The following is a 19,216-nucleotide window of genomic DNA, read 5'->3' as shown; positions in this document are numbered from 1 at the left end:
TGAAAAGTGAAGAGATTAGGAAAGACGATTTTGAAGTCCTCCACCTCTAAGATTTAGAATTGGATACTTCCTGAATAGTAAAAATCAGATTTTTTGACACTAGAGCAATGGGGTTGTCCACCTTTATGTATTCTCCCAAACTGATCTGCCTCAAGCCACTGAGACCTTTCCCTGATAGAGACATGGCAGGCTGGTAAAGCCTATAGACTTTCCTCAAGTAACTAGGCCCAGCCAGTTGGCCCGTGCTCACATCCTATTCATTTATCTTTTCATTCAACAAACACTTGTTGAAGGCCTGTTACGTGCTACGTTCTAATCTTCAGAACTTGATCCCTGGCTTTTTATCCATCTTCCCTTACGCTCGCTTTGTTTGACAGACCAGACAACAGCATAGGAAATGCGTATTTAATCATTCTCTTGAATGGTCAGAACTCAAAAATCAAGTTTTCTATAACAAAATGTAATACAGTCACGGTGGGTCCAAAGTGCCGGGAGGCCGGTGGTCAACACATGAAGAGTATGGGCAGGGGGGTTGTGAACAGAACATTCTTTTCGATCAGAGCTTCATTCCTCAGGGTCTCACTTCAAAGGTTCATCGCCCCTGCTTTCAGAAGTCTCTGTGTGTTTCAAGGAAGGTACATGTTTTTGTTGCCTTAATTTGAAGTGTGACCAGGCAAGGTCCTGAGCTCCAAATTTGGAGCACAAGAACTTGAGATGGAGTGCAGGCCGATCTCACAGAGCCTGATTTGTACACTAGGACAGAGGGAAAGGACCCAGCTGAAGATAACCCTATCGGGAATGCCTGATTGCCTGACACTGAGCTCTGGCTGTCTGTACTGACACCTCTGTGCTGAGACTGAGGACAGGGCCTGTTTGTGGGAAGCAAACAGCTTTGTTTGCTCCCCTCTTTTCTAGATCCTTGTCTACTCTGCATCAGGGCTTCTTGTGACAGCACGACTGACGTTTTGGGCCAGATAATTCTTTGTTGTGGGTGGTCGTCCTGTACATTGTAGGATGTTGAGCAACCTCCCTGAGTTCTATCCATGACAGTAGCACCCTCCCCTCTCCCCCGAGTTGTGACACCTCCAGTTGTCTCCAGACATATCCAGATGTCCCCTGCGTGTGGGGATGGGTGTGAAAAATCACCATCGTTGAGTAGCTGAGCATGCTCTAGATGCTGTTGAGAGTTGAGGTCATCGCCGTCCACACAGGATACAAAGCAGAAGCCTGACACCTCGTGATGATACGGTGCCCTATACAGTGATGGTGAGAGGTCCTTTCCCGGACCATTCAGGATGAACATCATCTGGGAAATGTAATGGCATTTGTTTGTTTTAAAAACAAGAGGCTCAGGTAATTTAGAAAATCCGTGTCATAATTTTTGTGTTACATTTATGACCTTCTCCACATTTCTTTAGCATTTGTCAGGTGGAAGGAGATTCCAAGGCGCTCTTGGGTCATCCTAATGAAAAGTGATTTGACCCATCACTAAAATTCAGCCATCTCTGAATTGTGAAGGGACACCCAATTACCAGCTTCATATTATATCCACTGCAGTTTAATTCATAGAGTAGAAGATGTGGATCTATTGCAGTCAGAATGTTCTGGGATTTTAGGGAAACATTACAGCAATATAAAGATTCAGAGACGAGGGAGATACAGTATCCCTTCCTCTCACTCCCTGGATGGGCAGGGGTAAGGGGAGGTCCCTGAGGTATGGATACACCTGTCTCCACATGCATTTTACTCAGTCTTAACACATTTCCAGTTCAGGTGAATTATGTTCCCAGCTTTAAATATACATCTTTGAAGATAGATTTATCTTGTTCATCTTGGAGTCTTCCGTGGGTTGCTTTTGGCTTTTTTTTGCTTCTTGATCTTATTCGTTCACTCCAAATTTCATTTCCCCCCAGAAATATAAAACTAGGTCATATCTTGTGGTGAAATAGTTCTGAAGATTCCTGGGCTTCTGAAAATAACAGAAATAGGCTATCATTACAACCATTCAGCAAACATTTATTGAGAACTGATGGTCTCTACCCCTGTATATGGGTATCTCTTGTTCAGAAATGGGCTGGTTATTCTGTATTTTGATGGTGTTCCACCAAGACCACATGGTACCATGGGTTGCTGGGGGAAAGGAGATGGCTTGAGTCTCTTCTTAAGGGAGGGGATCATCCTTAGAGCAAACAGGAACTGAGAGATGAACTATGAGGTTCCTGGGTAGAAGCAGAAAGATGGCTTCTGCTTGAGTTTCCAACCAAGGAAAGCATGTGACCTAAAGTGTTGTGACCCGTGTTGGTTGGCAGCTGTCTCAGAGCTTCCTGGGTGTAATCCGACACTGCCTCCCACCCCCCCCCACCCCGCCCTCAACATGTAGGTCAGGGAGAGATCCAAGGAGGCAGGTTACTCCAGGTTGGTAGGTGGCAGTGTCAGTGAGCAGAGGGCACTTACATATGAGGCTTGTCATGGGCGACAACAAGATGAGTGGATCCCTGCAAATCTTTATACATAAAGGGGACTTCAGGAGGTTCAAATACCGTGCAAGGTGTTCTCAACACCACATCATCATCTCAAGGCCATGTTCTTGGAGCAGCCTCTGGGAGTGGGAAAGGCAAGTGGGAACCTCATTCCAAGGACAGAGGAGGAGGTGAGGAGCCTCTGATCACCCGGGTCTAGCTCATAGGTCAACTGACAGTCACGTCTTTTCATTGACCTTCCCCAACAGTCACTTATAATGTGTGTCATAAGTAATGATCTATTTGGTTATTAAACAAAATATTTCAAGGTTATCCCTCTATAGTTCCAGGGAGAAAGAGCTAATCAGTTAACAGTATATAACCTATACATACTGCATGTGAACATTATCCCCTACATGTATGTCACGGCTTTTAAAAAAGCCTGCAAATTACTGCTTGAAGGTAAAGATGAATAAGCTATATTTTATAGGTCAGATTATCTAGTTGCAGGATATTAAAAATGTATTTACAGTGTTGTGGGGCATGAAGGAAAGAAGAAAGCGTTCCTTCTACTAGTGAGATCCTCAAGAGAGAGTTTCCTCAGGGAAATCTCCCTCCGCTGGCAGCGGTGGAGGCGGGAACTGGCTGGTTTCCTTACAGAGAATCCTTTCTGTGCACTGCGCGGTTGTGTTTGGAGCAGGAGAAAGAATGAAAAGCAGATCAACAGAGCTTCGCCTGCCCTACTTAACAATCTAGGCAAGGAGTGGATGTGCCTTAGAGAGTGGAAGATATCATACATTATTCATGCTTGCCAAGGGGATGCGGAATAAAGGGACCATCAGGAAAGTGGGCCATAAGCTGGGAAGCACTCGATTGAAATGGTTGAAGGAAGCATGGATTTGGGTCGCCATAGAGCAGAGGGCACCTCCAGGAAGGAGCAGTGAGAGAGGGAGCAGAGCCAGAGAGAGGAGTGGGCAGCTGAGAGGAGGAGGAAGTTCAGGGCGAGACACCATTAGAGAGCTGTGACCACATGGCTGAGGACTTCAACTTTGACGTAACAGTGCCCAGAGAGTGACTTGAGGTCCCAGAGCAAAGGAGGGCTGTGATGAAAATAGCATTTGAATAATTGTATTTTGCTATCTTGTTTCCTATCACCGGAAACAGGGAAAGGAAGGAGCAAGTATAAGGTTTTAGAACTAGGCTGGTGTGTGAAGCAATGAAGGCTGGATTAGGGTCAATCTGAGGGACAACATAGGACAATGCTACAGGGCTTGGTAGCAAATGGACACGAAGGCCACGGGGGACAAAAATAGCTCTAAGGTTGTGAGCCTGGGCCCATGGTGGTGATGCCACCGAATGTGGTCGTGCCGACTGGAGTTTCATGAGCTCAGCCGTGTACAAATTCCACACGCAGAAGGTGATTCAGAGAGAAACGTCCTGCCAGTGATTGGAGCCGGAGGACTGAGGTGATAGGGAGAAGCCTCAACAGGGGAGGTTGGTTGCTGAGTCACTTGTCAAATTTCTGGTCAAGAGGAGCTTTGCTGGAGGGGTAGGAGGAGGTCACTTGTGGGAGCAATGATGTTCATGTCATGATGCTTCGGAAAATAACAGTGAAATCCAGGGGAACTCTCGGGGCCAAACATCTCTTTCTCTTTCTCTTTTTGCCTTGTGGATGGGTGACTCAATAAATGAAAAGATGTTTGAATTTACACAAATATTTGAATGGCATCGTTGTTTTCTGCTCTAAGCGTATCGATGAGAGCTACACTCTTTGTTCACAAACATTTACCTTTCATAATACCGGTGGGACTAGTGCCCACTGGCCTGGCACCATCCAGTGTTTCTCTCTGAGGCTGACGCCAGAGGTTGCTTGCCTCATGTGAGGAACACCAGCACCCACGGAACCAACCCCCACCCCATTCGTGATTCATCTCACCTGTCGTACCAGTGACTGTGCATGTTTCCGTGTGGCCAAGGCACCTTATTTGAGCATCAGGTAAGGGGAGAGAGGCAGGAGTCCCCAGATGATGGCAAAGAAAGAAGAGACACACAGGGAGGCCTTTGAGTTCAGCAGCTGCAGGTGACTCCGCCTTTTAATCTCCGAGTCTACAAAGGGACAGAAACAAGTTCAGGGTCACAGAGGAAAAGCTGGAGGTCTTCTTCGCATGGCTGGATAGCAAAGAAAAGTACCTGAAAGACTCAACAAGTTGTTTCTAATACACCTTATACCCCAGTTGGGGGGCAGTTCTGTATCCTATTCTCTACCCCTCGAAACTGGCTTAAAATCTGAGCTTTCTCCTTCAAAGGAAGTTCCATTCTGTGGTCCACTCCAGCGGACACTCAGCCAAATGAAAAACAATGCCAATACAGAGATTGTTACTGCTCAGCAAACAATGAATAGGGTGAACAGTCATGGCCAGTGTTTGCTTTCAGACGTATTTGTTCCTGTAGGCAGGCACCTTTGCAGGCTCTGTGTCCTTTGCTTCCTCACAACACTACAAAGCGTTGAGAAAGTATCGTCCTCATTTTGAAGCAGAGAAAGGTAGAAGTGAAGAAATGAAATTACTCTTCTTTTACTCTCTTTCCTTCCTAGACACCCCAGTCTCATCTAGTTCATTCCAGCTGTGACACTTGCTAGCTGTGTGACTTTAGGCAAGTTACTCAATCTGTACATGCCTCAGTTTCTTCACCTATAAAACCAGGCTAAAAATAATAGCAATCTACTCCCTAGACAACTTCTGAGGATTAGTGAGTTAATACGTGTAAAGCACTTTGAACAGGACCTGGCACGTACTAAGCACTCAGGAGGTATCACCTGGCACAACAATAACAGTGACCCCACTCAAGCCCAGTAAGTTTTACTTCCACTAGGCTGATGATCGCTTCCAGACCCACCTCCATAGTGTGAACCCCCGTCCCGAGTTCCACATCTGGATTTACGGCTGCTACCGAATATGTCGGTTAAAAATTTAATCATTCAGTAAATATTTTTTGAGCACCCGCCATTGGGGTTCAAAGGAGTCCAGTAAAAAAACAAAACAAAACAAACAAACAAACAAACAAAAGCCCCACTCTCTTCCCCAGCTGAGTTCTGAATCTATTAAAGGATGGGATAAAAAGAGTGGGGCTGCTGGAAGACCAGAATAGCACCTTTATTATTGGCAAGGGCGACAATAAAAGATGAAGCTTTGTCTTCAGGCAGATGGGCTGCAGCCCAGGCTGTCCCAGGGACGGGCAGCACCAGACAGGGACAGGCTTCCCATCACAAGGGCAGATTGCGCTTGGGAAAAACTGGTGGCTTAGAGGAGCGGAATAGAATGTAGACTTCCTGGGGGTTAGCTAGAGAGGTAAGGAAAGAATGGAGCCAAACTCCTTGTGTCTAGCTTCTCCTATTAAGGTCACCCATCAGATAAATTAATTCCTCCTCCTCGGGGAAGAAGGGGAGGAAGGGAGAGAAGAGAGAGGCTAGAAGGGTTACACTGATGGGGATCCCTGGTCATGGAAGGAAAAATGTAGAGTAGAGTTGAAGGTTTGGGGGAGAATGCTGTCACATGCTGGATAATGTGCTAAGCAGTGGACATGTGTACCTGTGTGCACAATGGGCCCTGTCAGCTCCACCTCTCTAGAACCCTCGTCTTCATGTGTCTTCTCCTGTGTTTTAGTTTTTTTTGTTTTGTTTTTTTTTTTTTTTGTCGACAGCATTACTAACGTCCTAAGCAAGCTGGGTAGAAATATCAGATGCATTTTGACTTGCTCTTGCTGTCGTCCATCCTATTTGTGTCACCAAGATCATTTTTTTTCATTAACCTTTGATTCTTCCTCTTTCCTTTCCACTCTCACTGCCCCAGGTAAAGCCCTCATCGTTTCTCCCCTGGACCGCTGCCATAGGTTCCTGACTTCATACTTTCCTACTCTATCAAAACCATTCTTCTTGTCCTTCAAAGCCTAGCTTGAACTCTGCCTCGTCTACTGAGCCACAGTCATAATTAACAACGCTTTCCCCTAGACGCCATGTCTACACTGTGACTGACCTCTCATGACATTTGTGTTATTCATCTCAGTGGTTCATAGGGCTTGAAAAACTGCTTTGTACATATTTGGCACACAATAGATACTTGCTGAATGAATGGCCTAAATTAGCAGTATAGTCAGAGAACACAGGATATAAACTTCATGGTCTCATCCGATTGTTTAAAAATATGTATGGAGGGGCTCCTGGGTGGCTCAGTCGGTTAAGCGTCCGACTTCGGCTCAGGTCACGATCTCACGGTCTGTGAGTTCGAGCCCCGCGTCGGGCTCTGGGCTGTTGGCTCAGAGCCTGGAGCCTGCTTCCGATTCTGTGTCTCCCTCTCTCTCTGCCCCTCCCCCGTTCATGCTCTGTCTCTCTCTGTCTCAAAAATAAATAAACGTTAAAAAAAAATTAAAAAAATAAAAACATGTATGGAGTCATTACCTTGTACATGGCAAGAAGGAATTGTGTTAATTTTCTGAATTTTGAGCTATGTCATGCTGTCATATGGTAGTCAGTCCTAGTTCTGATACATGGGACACTTGTCCTAATGCATTCAATAAACGTGTGGAAAAAGAATCTGCTCACGGAATAAAACGTGTGCTCAATTTCTGTGGTTTGTTCAGTTATTGTCCTTTCTATCAGAAGGCATTAGTTACACAGTTTGGAGATATTTATTGAGATCTGAACTGAGATACTGGTGTTAACACCCGTTGTTCTAAATGCCCAATGCTTCATTCCCCCCTTTCCTTCTAGGAAGGCCTTCCATCAGGTACTATCCCATTGGTCTGTGTGTGGGCAGCTGACCCAAGTTGAGCCTTTCTGAGAATGTAGGATAGGACTGAGGGATTAAGGCTCACTCTGGTTACTCTACTGAGTGAGAGAGACTTTTAAACTAGGAACTCTTGGCACTCACATTCTGCCCTATAGACTAAAACAAGAGAAACCAAATTAGAGAGTAAAGAGAGAATAGAGAATTGACAATCCCAATAGAGTTTAAATTCTTGGTTCCAGCACTTCCTGAAGCCAAACCGCACTTTGTGTCCTTGGTTCTACAAGATATCCTAATGTTCTTTTATTAAATTTCCCTTTTACCTTAGGCCTGTTTGAGCTGGTTTTCTGTTGCAGTCAACTAAGAGCATCTATTTAATACAGTCACCAATTTGTTCCTCAGGATGGCAGAAGAGCTCTCTTTTTCTCATATGTATGATTTTTTTTTTTGGCTAGATACTTTTTTTATTGTGGTAAACATATCACAGATGTACCATATTTACCATTTTTAAATGTACAGTTCAGTAGTTTTAAATATATTCACATTATTGTGAAACAGACTTCCAAAACTTTTTCATCTTGCAAATCTGAAACTCTATACCCGTTAAACAACTCCCTTTGCCTTTCTCTTCCCCCAAGCTGCTGGTAACCACCATTCTACTTCCTATTTCTATGAATTTGACTACTCCATTAGATATCTCATATGAGTAGGATCATAGAGGATTTGTCTTTCTATGACTGGCTTATTTCATGTAGCATGATATTCTGAAAATGTATCCACTTTGCAGCATGTGAGAGAATTTCCTTCCTTTTTAAGGCTGAGTAATATTCCATTGCATGTATGCACCACATTTCGTTTATTCATATATCTCTTATGGACATTTTGGGTTGTTTCCATCTCTTGTCTATTGTGAATCATGCTGCTATGAACATGGGTGAACAAATATCTCTTTGAGAACCTGCTTTCAATTCTTTTGGATATATACGCAGAAGGTATTGTTAGATCACATGCTAGTTCTATTTTTAATTCTTTGAGGAATCTCCATTCTGTTTTCTAGAGCGGCTGCACCATTTTATAATCTCATCAACATGTACAACGGTTCCAATTTCTTCACATCCTCACCAAAACTTGTTTTTTCCTGGGATTTTTTTTTTTTTTGATACTAGCTCTTCTAATGGTTGTGGGGCGATATGTGATTTTGATTTGCATTTCTCTGATGATTTGTGATATTGAGCATCTTTTCATACGTTTGTTGGCCATTTGTTTGTATCTTCTTTGGAGAAATGTCCTTTCAAGGTCTTTGTCCATTTTTTTAATTGGGTTATTTGATTTTTGTTGTTGTTGTTGAGTTGTAGAAGTTCTTCATGGATTCTGGATACTAACCCTTTATCAGATATATGATTTGCAAATACTTTCTCCCATGCCACAGGTTGCTTTTTCATATTTACAATTTTAAATTAAAAAGTAAGCTGACAGAAATATGATTTATTCAGTTAAATTCAGCAAACATTCTTGATCAAACTGGCTAGGGGGTTATCAATTTTGTTAATTCTTTCAAAGAACCAGCTTCTGGTTTCATTGATCTGTTCTACTGTTTTTTTGGGTTTCGATAGCATTGATTTCTGCTCTAATCTTTTTTTTATATTAAATATAATTTATTGTCAAATTGGTTTCCATATAAGACCCAGTGCTCATCCCAACATGTGCCCTCCTCAATGCCCATCACCCACTTTCCCCTCTCCCCCACCACCCATCAACCCTCAGTTTGTTCTCAGTATTTAAAAGTCTCTTATGGTTTGCCTCCCTCCCTCCCTGTAACTTCCCCCCCTTCCCCCTCCCCCATGGTCTTCTGTTAAGTTTCTCAGGATCCACATATGAGTGAAAACATGTGGTATCTGACTTTCTCTCCCAGACTTATTTCACTTAGCATAACACTCTCCAATTCTATCCATGTTGCTGCAAATGGCCAGATTTTATTCTTTCTCATTGCCAAGTAGTATTCCATTATATATATAAACCACATCTTCTTTATCCATTCATTAGTTGATGGAAATTTAGGCTCTTTCCATAATTTGGCTATTGTTGAAAGTGCTGCTGTAAACATTGAGGTACATGTGCCCGTATGCATCAGCACTCCTGTATCCCTTGGGTAAATTCCTAGCAGTGCTATTGTTGGGTCATGGGGTAGATCTATTTTTAATTTTTTGAGGAACCTCCATACTGTTTTCCAGAGTGGCTGCACCAGTTTGCATTCCCACCAACAGTGCAAGAGGGTTCCCATTTATCCACATCCTCGCCAGCATCTATAGTCTCCTGATTTGTTCATTTTAGCCACTCTGACCAGCGTGAAGTGGTATCTCAGTGTGGTTTTGATTTGTATTTCCCTCATGAGGAGTGACATTGAGCATCTTTTTATGTGTCTGTTGGCCATTTGGATGTCTTCTTTAGAAAAGTGTCTATTCATGTCTTCTTCCCATTTCTCCACTGGATTATTTGTTTTTCAGGTGTGGAGTTTGGTGAGTTCTTTATAGATTTTGGATACTAGCCCTTTATCTGATATGCCATTTACAAATGTCTTTTCCCATTCTGTTGGTTGCCTTTTAGTTTTGTTGATTGCTTCCTTTGCAGTAATTTCTGCTCTAATCTTTAGTATTTCCTGTCTTCTGGTGGTTTTGGGTTTTATTTGCTGTTCTTTTTCCAGCTCTTTAAGGTTTAAGGTTAGATTGTGTATCTGAGACCTTTCTTTCTTCTTTAGGAAGGCCTGGATTGCTATATACTTTCCTCTTATGACCACCTTTGCTGAATCCCAGAGGTTTTGGGCTGTGGTATTATCATTTTCATTGGCTTCCATATACTTTTTAATTTCCTTTTTAACTTCTTGGTTAGCCCATTCATTCTTTAGTAGGAGGTTCTTTAGTCTCCAGGTATTTGTAACCTTTCCAAATTTTTTCTTGTGGTTGATTTCAAGCTTCATAGCATTGTGGTCTGAAAATATGCACGGTATGATCTCGATCTTTTTGTACTTGTTGAGGGCTGATTTGTGTCTCAGTATGTGGTCTATTCTGGAGAATGTTCCATGTGCACTGGAGAAGAATGTATATTCCACTGCTTTAGGATGAAATGTTCTGAATATATCTGTTAAGTCCATCTGGTCCAGTGTGTCATTCAAAACTATTTTTTCCTTATTGATTTTCTGATTAGATGATCTGTCCATTGTTGTAAGTGGGGTTTTGAAGTCCCCTACTATTATGGTATTATCAATGAGTTTCTTTATGCTTATGATTAATTGATTTATATATTTGGGTGCTCACACATTTGGAGTATAAATGTTTACAATTGTTAGGTCTTCTTGGTGGATAGTCCCCTTAATTATGATATAATGCCCTTTTTTATCTCTTGATACAGTCTTTATTTTAAAGTCTAGATGGTCTGATATAAGTATGGCTACTCTGGCTTTCTTTTGTCGACCATTAGCAGAATAGATGGTTCTCCATCCCTTACTTTCAATCTGAAGGTGTCTTTAGGTCTAAAGTGGGTCTCTTGTAAACAGCATATAGATGGATCTTGTTTTCTTATCCATTCTGTTACCCTGCATCTTTTGATTGGAGTATTTAGTCCATTGGTGTTTAGAGTGAGTACTGAAAGATATGAATTTATTACCATTATTTTACTTGTAGAGTTGGAGTTTCTGGTGGTGTTCTCTGGTCCTTTCTAGTCTTTGTTGCTTTTGAGATATATATATATATATATATATATATATACACACACACACACACACACACACACACACACACACACACATATAGTCTTTTCTCCCCTCAGAGAGTCCCCCTTAAAATTTCTTGCAGGGCTGGTTTAGTGGTCACAAACTCCTTTAATTTTTGTTTGTCTGGGAAACTTTTTATCTCTCCTATTTTGAATGACAGCCTTGCTGGATAAAGAATTCTTGGCTGTATATTTTTCTGATTCAGCACTTTGAATATATCTTGCCATTCCTTTCTGGCCTGCCAAGTTTCTGTGGATAGGTCTGCTGCAAACCTGATCTGTCTTCCCTCGTAGGTTAAGGACTTTTTCCCCTTGCTGCTTTCATGATTCTTTCCTTACCTGAATATTTTGTGAATTTGACTATGATATGCCTTGTTGATGGTCGGTTTTTGTTGAATCTAATGGGAGTCCTCTGTGCTTTCTGGATTTTGATGTCTGTGTCTTCTCCCAGGTTAGGAAAGTTTTCTGCTATGATTTGCTCAAATAACCCTTCTACCCCCTTTTCTCTCTCTTCATCTTCTGGGACCCCTATGATTCTGATATTGTTCCTTTTTAATGTGTCACCGATTTCTCTAATTCTTAAATCGTGCTCTTTTGTCTTAGTCTTCTTTTTTTCTGCTTCATTATTCTCTAGAAGTTTGTTCTCTAGATCGCTGATTCTCTGCTCTGCCTCATCAGTCCTTGCCGCCGTGGCATCCATTCAAGATTGCAGTTCAGTTATAGCACTTTTTATTTCATTATGACTAGCTTTTACTTCTTTATTTCCACAGAAAGGGATTCTAATCTATTTTCAACTCCAGCTAGTATTCTTATTATCGTGATTCTAAATTCTGGTTCAGACATCTTGCTTGTGTCTGTGTTAGTTAAGTCCCTGGCTGTTGTTTCTTCCTGCTCTTTCTTTTGGAGTGAATTCCTTTGTTTCATCATTTTGAAGGGAGAAAAGGAATTAATTAGGTAAAAAAATTAAAAACAATTAAAATTAAAAATAATTAAAGTTAAAAAATTAAAAACAACAAACACACATACACAAAATCAAATAAATGGTGCTAGATCCTAGGTGTGTTTTGGTCTGGGTGTTGAAAGGGGCTTGATAGATTAGAGGAAAAAGGGGAAAGAAAAAAAAAAGAAATCGTTTGAAAATTTGAAAAAATGAATACACTGAGATAGAATAAAATGATAAGATGGAAGTAAAATAGCATTTGAAAAAATTTACACAAGACTAAAAAATATAGTAGAAAAAAATTAAAGAAAAATATTTTTAATAAAAATTGAAAGTAAAAATAAATTTTTTTCTTTCTGTATTCAAGAAAAAGAAGAAATGAAAAAGAGAAAGAAAAATAAAGGAAAAAAAATTGAATAGATGGACCAGTGAACAGACTGAAATACAATTGAAATTACGCCATTTTCCCCTAGAAGTCAAACTATGAAGTACTTTATAGTCCATAAACTAAGTAGGTGGAGAGATTTGTCATGTTCCCGAAGAGCGAGGTTGGCCCAGTTAGGCGGGGCTCAGTGTAATGGCTCCGTTCTCCACTAGATGGTGCTGCTTAGCTTACCAGGGTGGATTGTTGTGGCGCGTGTAGGTGTGTATATGCGCATGCGTGGGAGGGGCAAAAATGGCGTCACCCAGCTACCTCGTCTCTTGTCGCGCACCCATCCTTTGTCTTTGGCTTCCGGCGGCTCCCTGCTTTTATACCCTGCGTGACCAAGCCATCAGGGTGCCAGGCGGCACTTCCCTCCTGAGTTTTATCTCAGATGAGACTGTGTTTCCCGACCCCTCACTTCCGAGGGACCGCGGCTCTGACCAGCTCCACCTCTCTGTGGGAGGGTCTCACCGAGCACTGGCCGGGTGCCGCCGCCCCCAGGAACGTTGGCGGGACTGTGCTGCTGATGCCCAGAGACTGCGGCTGGGCTAGGTGCCAGCCGCCCCAGAGAAAGTTCCCGCGATCGGGTGGCAGCAGCGTTTCAGAGATTATGGAAAATCTCAACCCGCATCTGGCTTCACCCCCAGCCACCTTGTTCCAGCACCAGCAAATGCGGTTGTTCTCTGGGGTCGCTGGGACCCGGTGGCCGCACACCCTCTACCGAATGTCCTCCCAGCAGGGGAACCGCCTCTCCCTGTGTGGCCCGAAGAGCCCCAGACCCCACTCTGCTCCTGGGGATTCATCCTTCCCACCGGAGCACCGCCAGGTATCAGCCGCGGAGTTGCAGACTCTGTGCTCCCTGTTTATAGTCTTAATGGAATTTAAACCCTCTCCTCTCCTTTCTCCCTTTTCAGTTCAGTCCCTGCGGCTGTTTCCACTTTTCCGCTTTCTGTCCAGCTGTTTTTGAGGGGGAGTGCTTTTCCCGTATTCTCCATCGTCTCCCTGGATGGAAAAACAGCTCCCTGCCTTCCATGGCTTCTCTCCCCCAGTTCACCTCTCTGCGCCATGTACCTGCTGAGTTCTGTGGTTCAGGTTGTGCAGATTGTTGTGTTAATCCTCAAATCAGTTTTCTCGGTGTGCAGGATCTGCTAAATTCAGCAAACATTCTTGATAGGGCTCTTAAATGTGCAAGGTATTCCACTGGTTCTGGGCTGGATATGAGACAGCAGTTCTCCTGACATACGCCTTCCACTCTAGACTGAATTTTTAATTCAGCTGCCGTAGGGACGGTCTTAAAAGTCATAATCCAGTCTGTGCATTTTCTAGACACTAGCTCAACCCTAGGTTTTGTGTGTGTGTGTGCGTGCATGAAAACAGGGAAACTAGCATGTTGGGCCTCTCTGAGTCTTGGTCGTGTCAGCCTGGGAGGCCACTTAATGCCAGAGCTTTCAGATAAATCCCAGGCCAGTGTTAGTGGGATCATGAGCCAGTCCCAGATGGGCTGAATAAGACTAAGTCAGACCCTAAAAAAGTCTTCTCAAAAGCAGGCTAGAACCAAATCAGTTTTGGGGGGCTAGGCATGTAGATCACCAGCTGAATATGTCAAAGATGTCAAATAATTGTCATTTTCCTCATTGCTTCACCAAAGCAGACCTACTGAGTTAGGGCCACAGATTCCTAAATACTGCTTTCCAGGGAACCATCCCCAGTCAATGAGAAGGCATACAAGATGAAGCCTCATTGCAATTTTTGACCTATATGCCATAAATATTGTCTTGTGTTAGGCTTCTTCTTATGCAATGCAGTCCCAACTATAATTGTGGCTAAGGTCTCCATGAAGAGGACTCTAGAGCTTTCCATTCCCTGATACATAATATATCTGTTAAAGAAATTAGATTTTAATTCAGATTTGATTCTCACCCCCAATAAACCCATACGAAAAGTGTACAAAAAGCATGGAGAAACCCACCTGTCACTTTGATATCCCCTGTGGCTTTGGCAATGTTGTTCTCAATCATACAGGAGTACGTGTTGTTGATCGTGACATTGTAGAGTACGGACACAACCTTCATGGTCACATTCTCAGAGTTCAGCTCAAAGCTGGTATTGGAGACTTCTGAGAAGTTGGCTCCCTGGTCAACTTGGGATGTCCAGACCACTGTAGGCTGGGGGAACCATCGGGGAGCCTCACACCGTAGGCTCTCTGAGCTGGCATTATAGTCCACGTTCACCTCTGGGATGCTGAAGGCTGCAGGATTGAAAGGGGCAGATGTCAAGGTCATAGCAATAAAACAATATAGCCTTTGAAGTGCAAGGTCTTAAAAACACAGTCGTTTCCACCACCGAAGTGACTCAATACTTCCCCAGTGGGCTGTCTGTGCATGGCCCATTGTATAGTAGTTTCCAGTAAAGATTTACACAACCCTTTGGCCAAGACCTAAGTTTTAGGTATCATTGTTATAACAGGTAAATCTCTCCAACTAAGATGAGTTCCAGTTTATCCCTTTAAAGATAAAGGATAAAGTTGATCACAAGAAAGTGTATCCCTTAAGGAAATTGGGCATTTTCTCAGGTACCTGTGAAGCCTCTTGGATTTTTTTATGTATTTTTCTGCCTGGAGGATAAAGTTAGGGTGGGGAAGGAGAAGGAGAAGGAAAAAACAAACAGGATTCACCTGTCGCCCACAGAAATTCCATACACAGGCCTTCCCATCATGGTGGTTTGGATTTTCTTGGGTGGAGCCTCTCCAGCCCTGGTGTCCAGGGGTAGAGGCAGGCATTTGTCTCCTTCTAAGATAGTTCTCCTTCTTGGGGAGGTAAATGAACTTGGAAATTAAGACTAGCTTCTTCTAATATTCAGGCAGAAAGATACTTATGGAAAAATGTTAAGTCCTGGACTTTTGACTGTAAAACGCTTATTATGCCAGGATATAATTTATTAAGTTATTTAGCACTTTCCTTCGCCCGGGACTGTGCTGGAACTGAGTGAGTGGTACAAGGAAAGACCTTGCCTTGCCCTTAAAGAGTCTGCCATCTAGCAGGGGAGATGAGACTCATCCCCTCCCAGCAGGCAGGGAATGAGCTCCCGGGAGATGATGTAAGGAACTGAGTGTACATGACAGTGAACCACCATTTATTGAGGGTGTTCTCTGTGCCAGGTACCAAATTCCAGACATTATTTCATTTGATCCTCACAACAGTTACAAGGATATCTATTATCACCATTTTAAAAATAAGCTTTTAAGTTTGGCATAATTTTAGATTTACAGAAACGTCGCCAGGATAGCACAGCGATCTTGTATACACCTCACCCCATTTTCCCTAATGTTAACATCTTAAATAACCGTGGCACATCTGTCAAAATGTGCCAGAGAAACCCATCACTGGTACATAACTATTATGTAGTTATAATAGAAGCCATCACTGGTACATAACTATTAACTTATCTCCAGACTTTGTTTGCATTTCACCAGTTTTCCCACTAATGTCCTTTTTCTTCCCCAGCATCCCATATAGCATTTGGTCCTCCCATCCTCTTAGGTTCCTCTGGCCTGTGACAGTATCTCAGTCTCTCCATGTTTTCCCTGATCTTGACAGTTTTGAGTGGTATTGGTCAGATATTTTGTGGGATGCCCCTCTCTTGGAATCTGTCTGATGTTTTTCTCATGATTAGATTGGTGCTATGGGTTTTGGAGAGGAAGACTGTGGGAGGAAGAGTATCCTTCTCATCATGTCACATCAGAAGGCATGCTATCAACATGACTTATCACTGATGAGGTTAACTGTGACCACCCGGCTGAGGCCGGTTTCTCTGGAAGCTGGACTTCCTGAGAAAAACACACACTATGTGTGGTCATGGGGGAGGGAGGAAGTGTTAAGCTCTACCTCCAGGGGTGGGGAGATCTAAACACATTATTTGGAATTCATCTGTAAAGGTTGGTGCCGTCTCCCTCATATTTATAGAAGTATGGACTCACATGTTTATTTTATACTTGGAGTTCTAATTTAATACCATGCTGTTTATATGGTTGCTCAGACTGTTCCAGCTTTGCCATTGGAAGCCCTTTCAGTTGGCTCCAGTGTCCCTTTGAGATGACCCTAGGAATCCCCATTTTAAGATGAAGAGACTAAGGCCCAGTCAGGTTGCCTTGCCCAGGTCACTATACTTGTCCAGGTCTGGCTCTAGATCTGTGCCTCAAACAAATATAAACACATGTTATGAAGTGTCCAAGGAAGGCCTGTGCAGGCCAGGAGACCTCGGGATACTTTCTGCCTATCTTGCAAGGCCTTTCTCAAATGCCAAATTCTCCGTGGGGGCTTTCCTATCCATCCCCTCCCTAGGCATTTGGATGTGATCTCTCTCTCTCCCTCTGAATCCCCAAATCACTGTGTATTTCTCTTAAAGCATTTGATACACTTTACCAATTATTATAGTTATTTACCCATTTTTCTTATCTCTGCCCCAGCCCTCAACTTTATATGCTCTATACAAAGAGCTCTTCAAGACGGGGGACAATCATCTAGTTTTCTTAATCATCTTTTTACTCCTCACAGTACATTTCTGAGTTCCTTGTACAGTAATTCACCAAGCTGAGTTGATAAGGAAGGGTGGATTTCACTGGGGGAGGATTAGTGAGTTTATAGGACAATACTGTTTTCCATTAGTTCCTTTTGAAGTCTTCCTAAAATGGGTTCCACTGCCATAAGCCCCTGGAGGTACTGAATTCAGACTTGGGCTAGGGCCTACTTCTTGTAGAAAAGTCTCAGGCCAGATCACAGGTTTCTCTTGCTAGTAATGACACAGGCTACCATGAAAGAGACCACGTTTATTTTGGCAAGATATTTCAGGGAATATACCTGAAAATCTGGAAAAGACTAGAGTCCAGAACAGAAGATTTTAAGATCTAATATGATAGGGGGCTATTTTTGGAGTTGCTGTGGGTCTTGGACAGCAAGGATGGCTGCTGGCAGAATTCAGACAGTCTTCGCCTTATTGGTCACTCTTGGGCACACATATTCCATCAGCCATCCATGGTCTTTAGCCCCAAATACCTTTGGGCACCTACCTTTGGGCACTTTCTTTCCCTCTTCCCCAAAGTGACTCACCTCCAGTTTTATACTCAAGGTTAGCATTCCCCTTGCCTTTGGAGGTGATGATGTAACATTTATAGGTGCCAGCATCTGTGAGTTGCACGTTTTTCAGCCTCAGAGAGGCATTGCCACCTATCACTTGATCCGCAAACACAGCCGTCCTGCCTCTGAACATCTCGTCTTGGTCTGACAGGTCGTCTTTGCCTTCTTTGAACTCATGTACCAAGCCCATAACACCTTCCTTCAGCCACTGTATCACGATATCAGAAAGTTTGATGTCAGGTTCAAAAATGCAGCTCAGGATTCCATCCTCCCCGATGTTCCCAGCGGAGGTGAGAGTAGTGACTCTAATGGAGTGTCTCCCTGCAATTCAGGAAGCAAGGGTCAATGCTGAGGGAAGTCTTGGAATGTCTACAACCAAACCCTTCATTACTAAAGGCCAAACACTTCTGGAATAAATTAGAAATGTAGAAGAACAGGAGAGGCATAAAAAAAGAAGACATAAGAATAGAAAGAACAGGGACACAGTAGCCTTGATCTACAGCAGATCTGCTTTTTGGAACAGGCAACCCAAACTTGAGAGGTAACAAGTAGAGAACATATGGAACTTGGAGTTTGAAATGGGAATTCAAGTCCTGGCTTTCTGACTTAATAGCTGTGTGAGCTTGAGTAAATCATGTAACCTCTCTGGGTCTCAGAAAAATGGAGGGAATGATATCTGTCTTCCCCACCTGAAAGGGTTCTTATGAGGATCAAATCAAATGGACGTGAACTTGATTTGCAAACTGCAATGACACACATCAGGTATTGTTACTCTTGGTTAACCAGAAGTGGCACAGAAGTGAGACCTCACGTTAACTAAATGTGGCTAGTGATTCTGAAGAATGCTAGATTCTAAAGTGCTGTTACTTTGATCTCCATTTGGATGATGAAGAAACCAAAGCAAAGAGGAGATAAGTGACTTGGTCAAGGTTATAGTGCTAGCTATGGTGTAATGAAGAATGGTACTTAATTTAATTGATTTTTGGCTTAAGATAGATACCACCCCGCCCTCCAAACATACCACCAGTAGAAATATTAATTATGATGCCAGACATATCCACTGCCTCTCCCCCACTTGCCCAGTGGACAGCCTGTGCAATCTGTGAAGGACTGGCCAACTGAATGACTGGGCATGCCTGTAGGGGTGATTTAATTAACCAAATCTTCTTCTTCTTTTTTTAAATATAATTTATTGTCAATTTGGTTTCCATACAACACCCAGTGCTCATTCCAACAGGTGCCCTCCTCAATGCCCATCACCCACTTTCCCCTCTCCCCCACCCCCAACCAACCCTCAGTGTGTTCTCAGTACTTAAGAGTCTCTTATTAACCGAATCTTCTTGAGAGACTCCTTCCGTGGTTGGTTGTGAAGTGAAGGAGGGGGAGGGGCATTTGAGCCCAAGAGGAGAGTGGAACCGATCCAAAGTGTGGGGGAGAGAACATGCGAGAGAAAGATGAAGAGAATCCTCCACCCCTAGAGCTGTCTTAGATCCTGAGGGGTTCCACGTCTAGTTCCTGTCCCAATCTCTGAGTACCTTTTAAACAAACGCTTTGTTTGTTGTATTAAAACAGTCGGCACACACCTCTCCTTCTTAGAGCCAAAAAAGTCCTACTTGATGGGTCCTGAGCATTTCTTGGCTTCCCTGTTGGTATTTCTGCGCTTCATCTTTGCTTCCATCCAATCTAGTTTACATGCATTCATCTTATGGGTAGAC

At 43.0% G+C, this 19,216-nt stretch overlaps 1 protein-coding gene across 1 annotated transcript in view; it reads right to left on the bottom strand.

Annotated features, from left to right (window-relative positions):
* Nucleotides 1-1,892: 1,892 nt before the first annotated feature.
* VTCN1 (V-set domain containing T cell activation inhibitor 1) overlaps nt 1,893-19,216 on the bottom strand; it is a 29,698-nt gene continuing 12,374 nt past the window's right edge. The window contains exons 3-6 of the mRNA XM_049618410.1: nt 17,475-17,822; nt 14,339-14,617; nt 4,396-4,565; nt 1,893-1,969 (exon numbers count right to left, since the gene is read on the bottom strand). Of these exons, the coding sequence (XP_049474367.1) occupies nt 4,441-4,565; nt 14,339-14,617; nt 17,475-17,822 (752 nt within the window). The 3' untranslated portion in view covers nt 1,893-1,969; nt 4,396-4,440. The remainder of the gene's footprint in view (nt 1,970-4,395; nt 4,566-14,338; nt 14,618-17,474; nt 17,823-19,216) is intronic.

The sequence above is a fragment of the Panthera uncia genome (genome assembly GCF_023721935.1).
Source record: "Panthera uncia isolate 11264 chromosome C1 unlocalized genomic scaffold, Puncia_PCG_1.0 HiC_scaffold_4, whole genome shotgun sequence".
NCBI lineage: Eukaryota > Metazoa > Chordata > Mammalia > Carnivora > Felidae > Panthera > Panthera uncia.
Note: the sequence above shows the minus strand (reverse complement) of the source record. Positions and strands in the feature narration are given on the sequence as shown.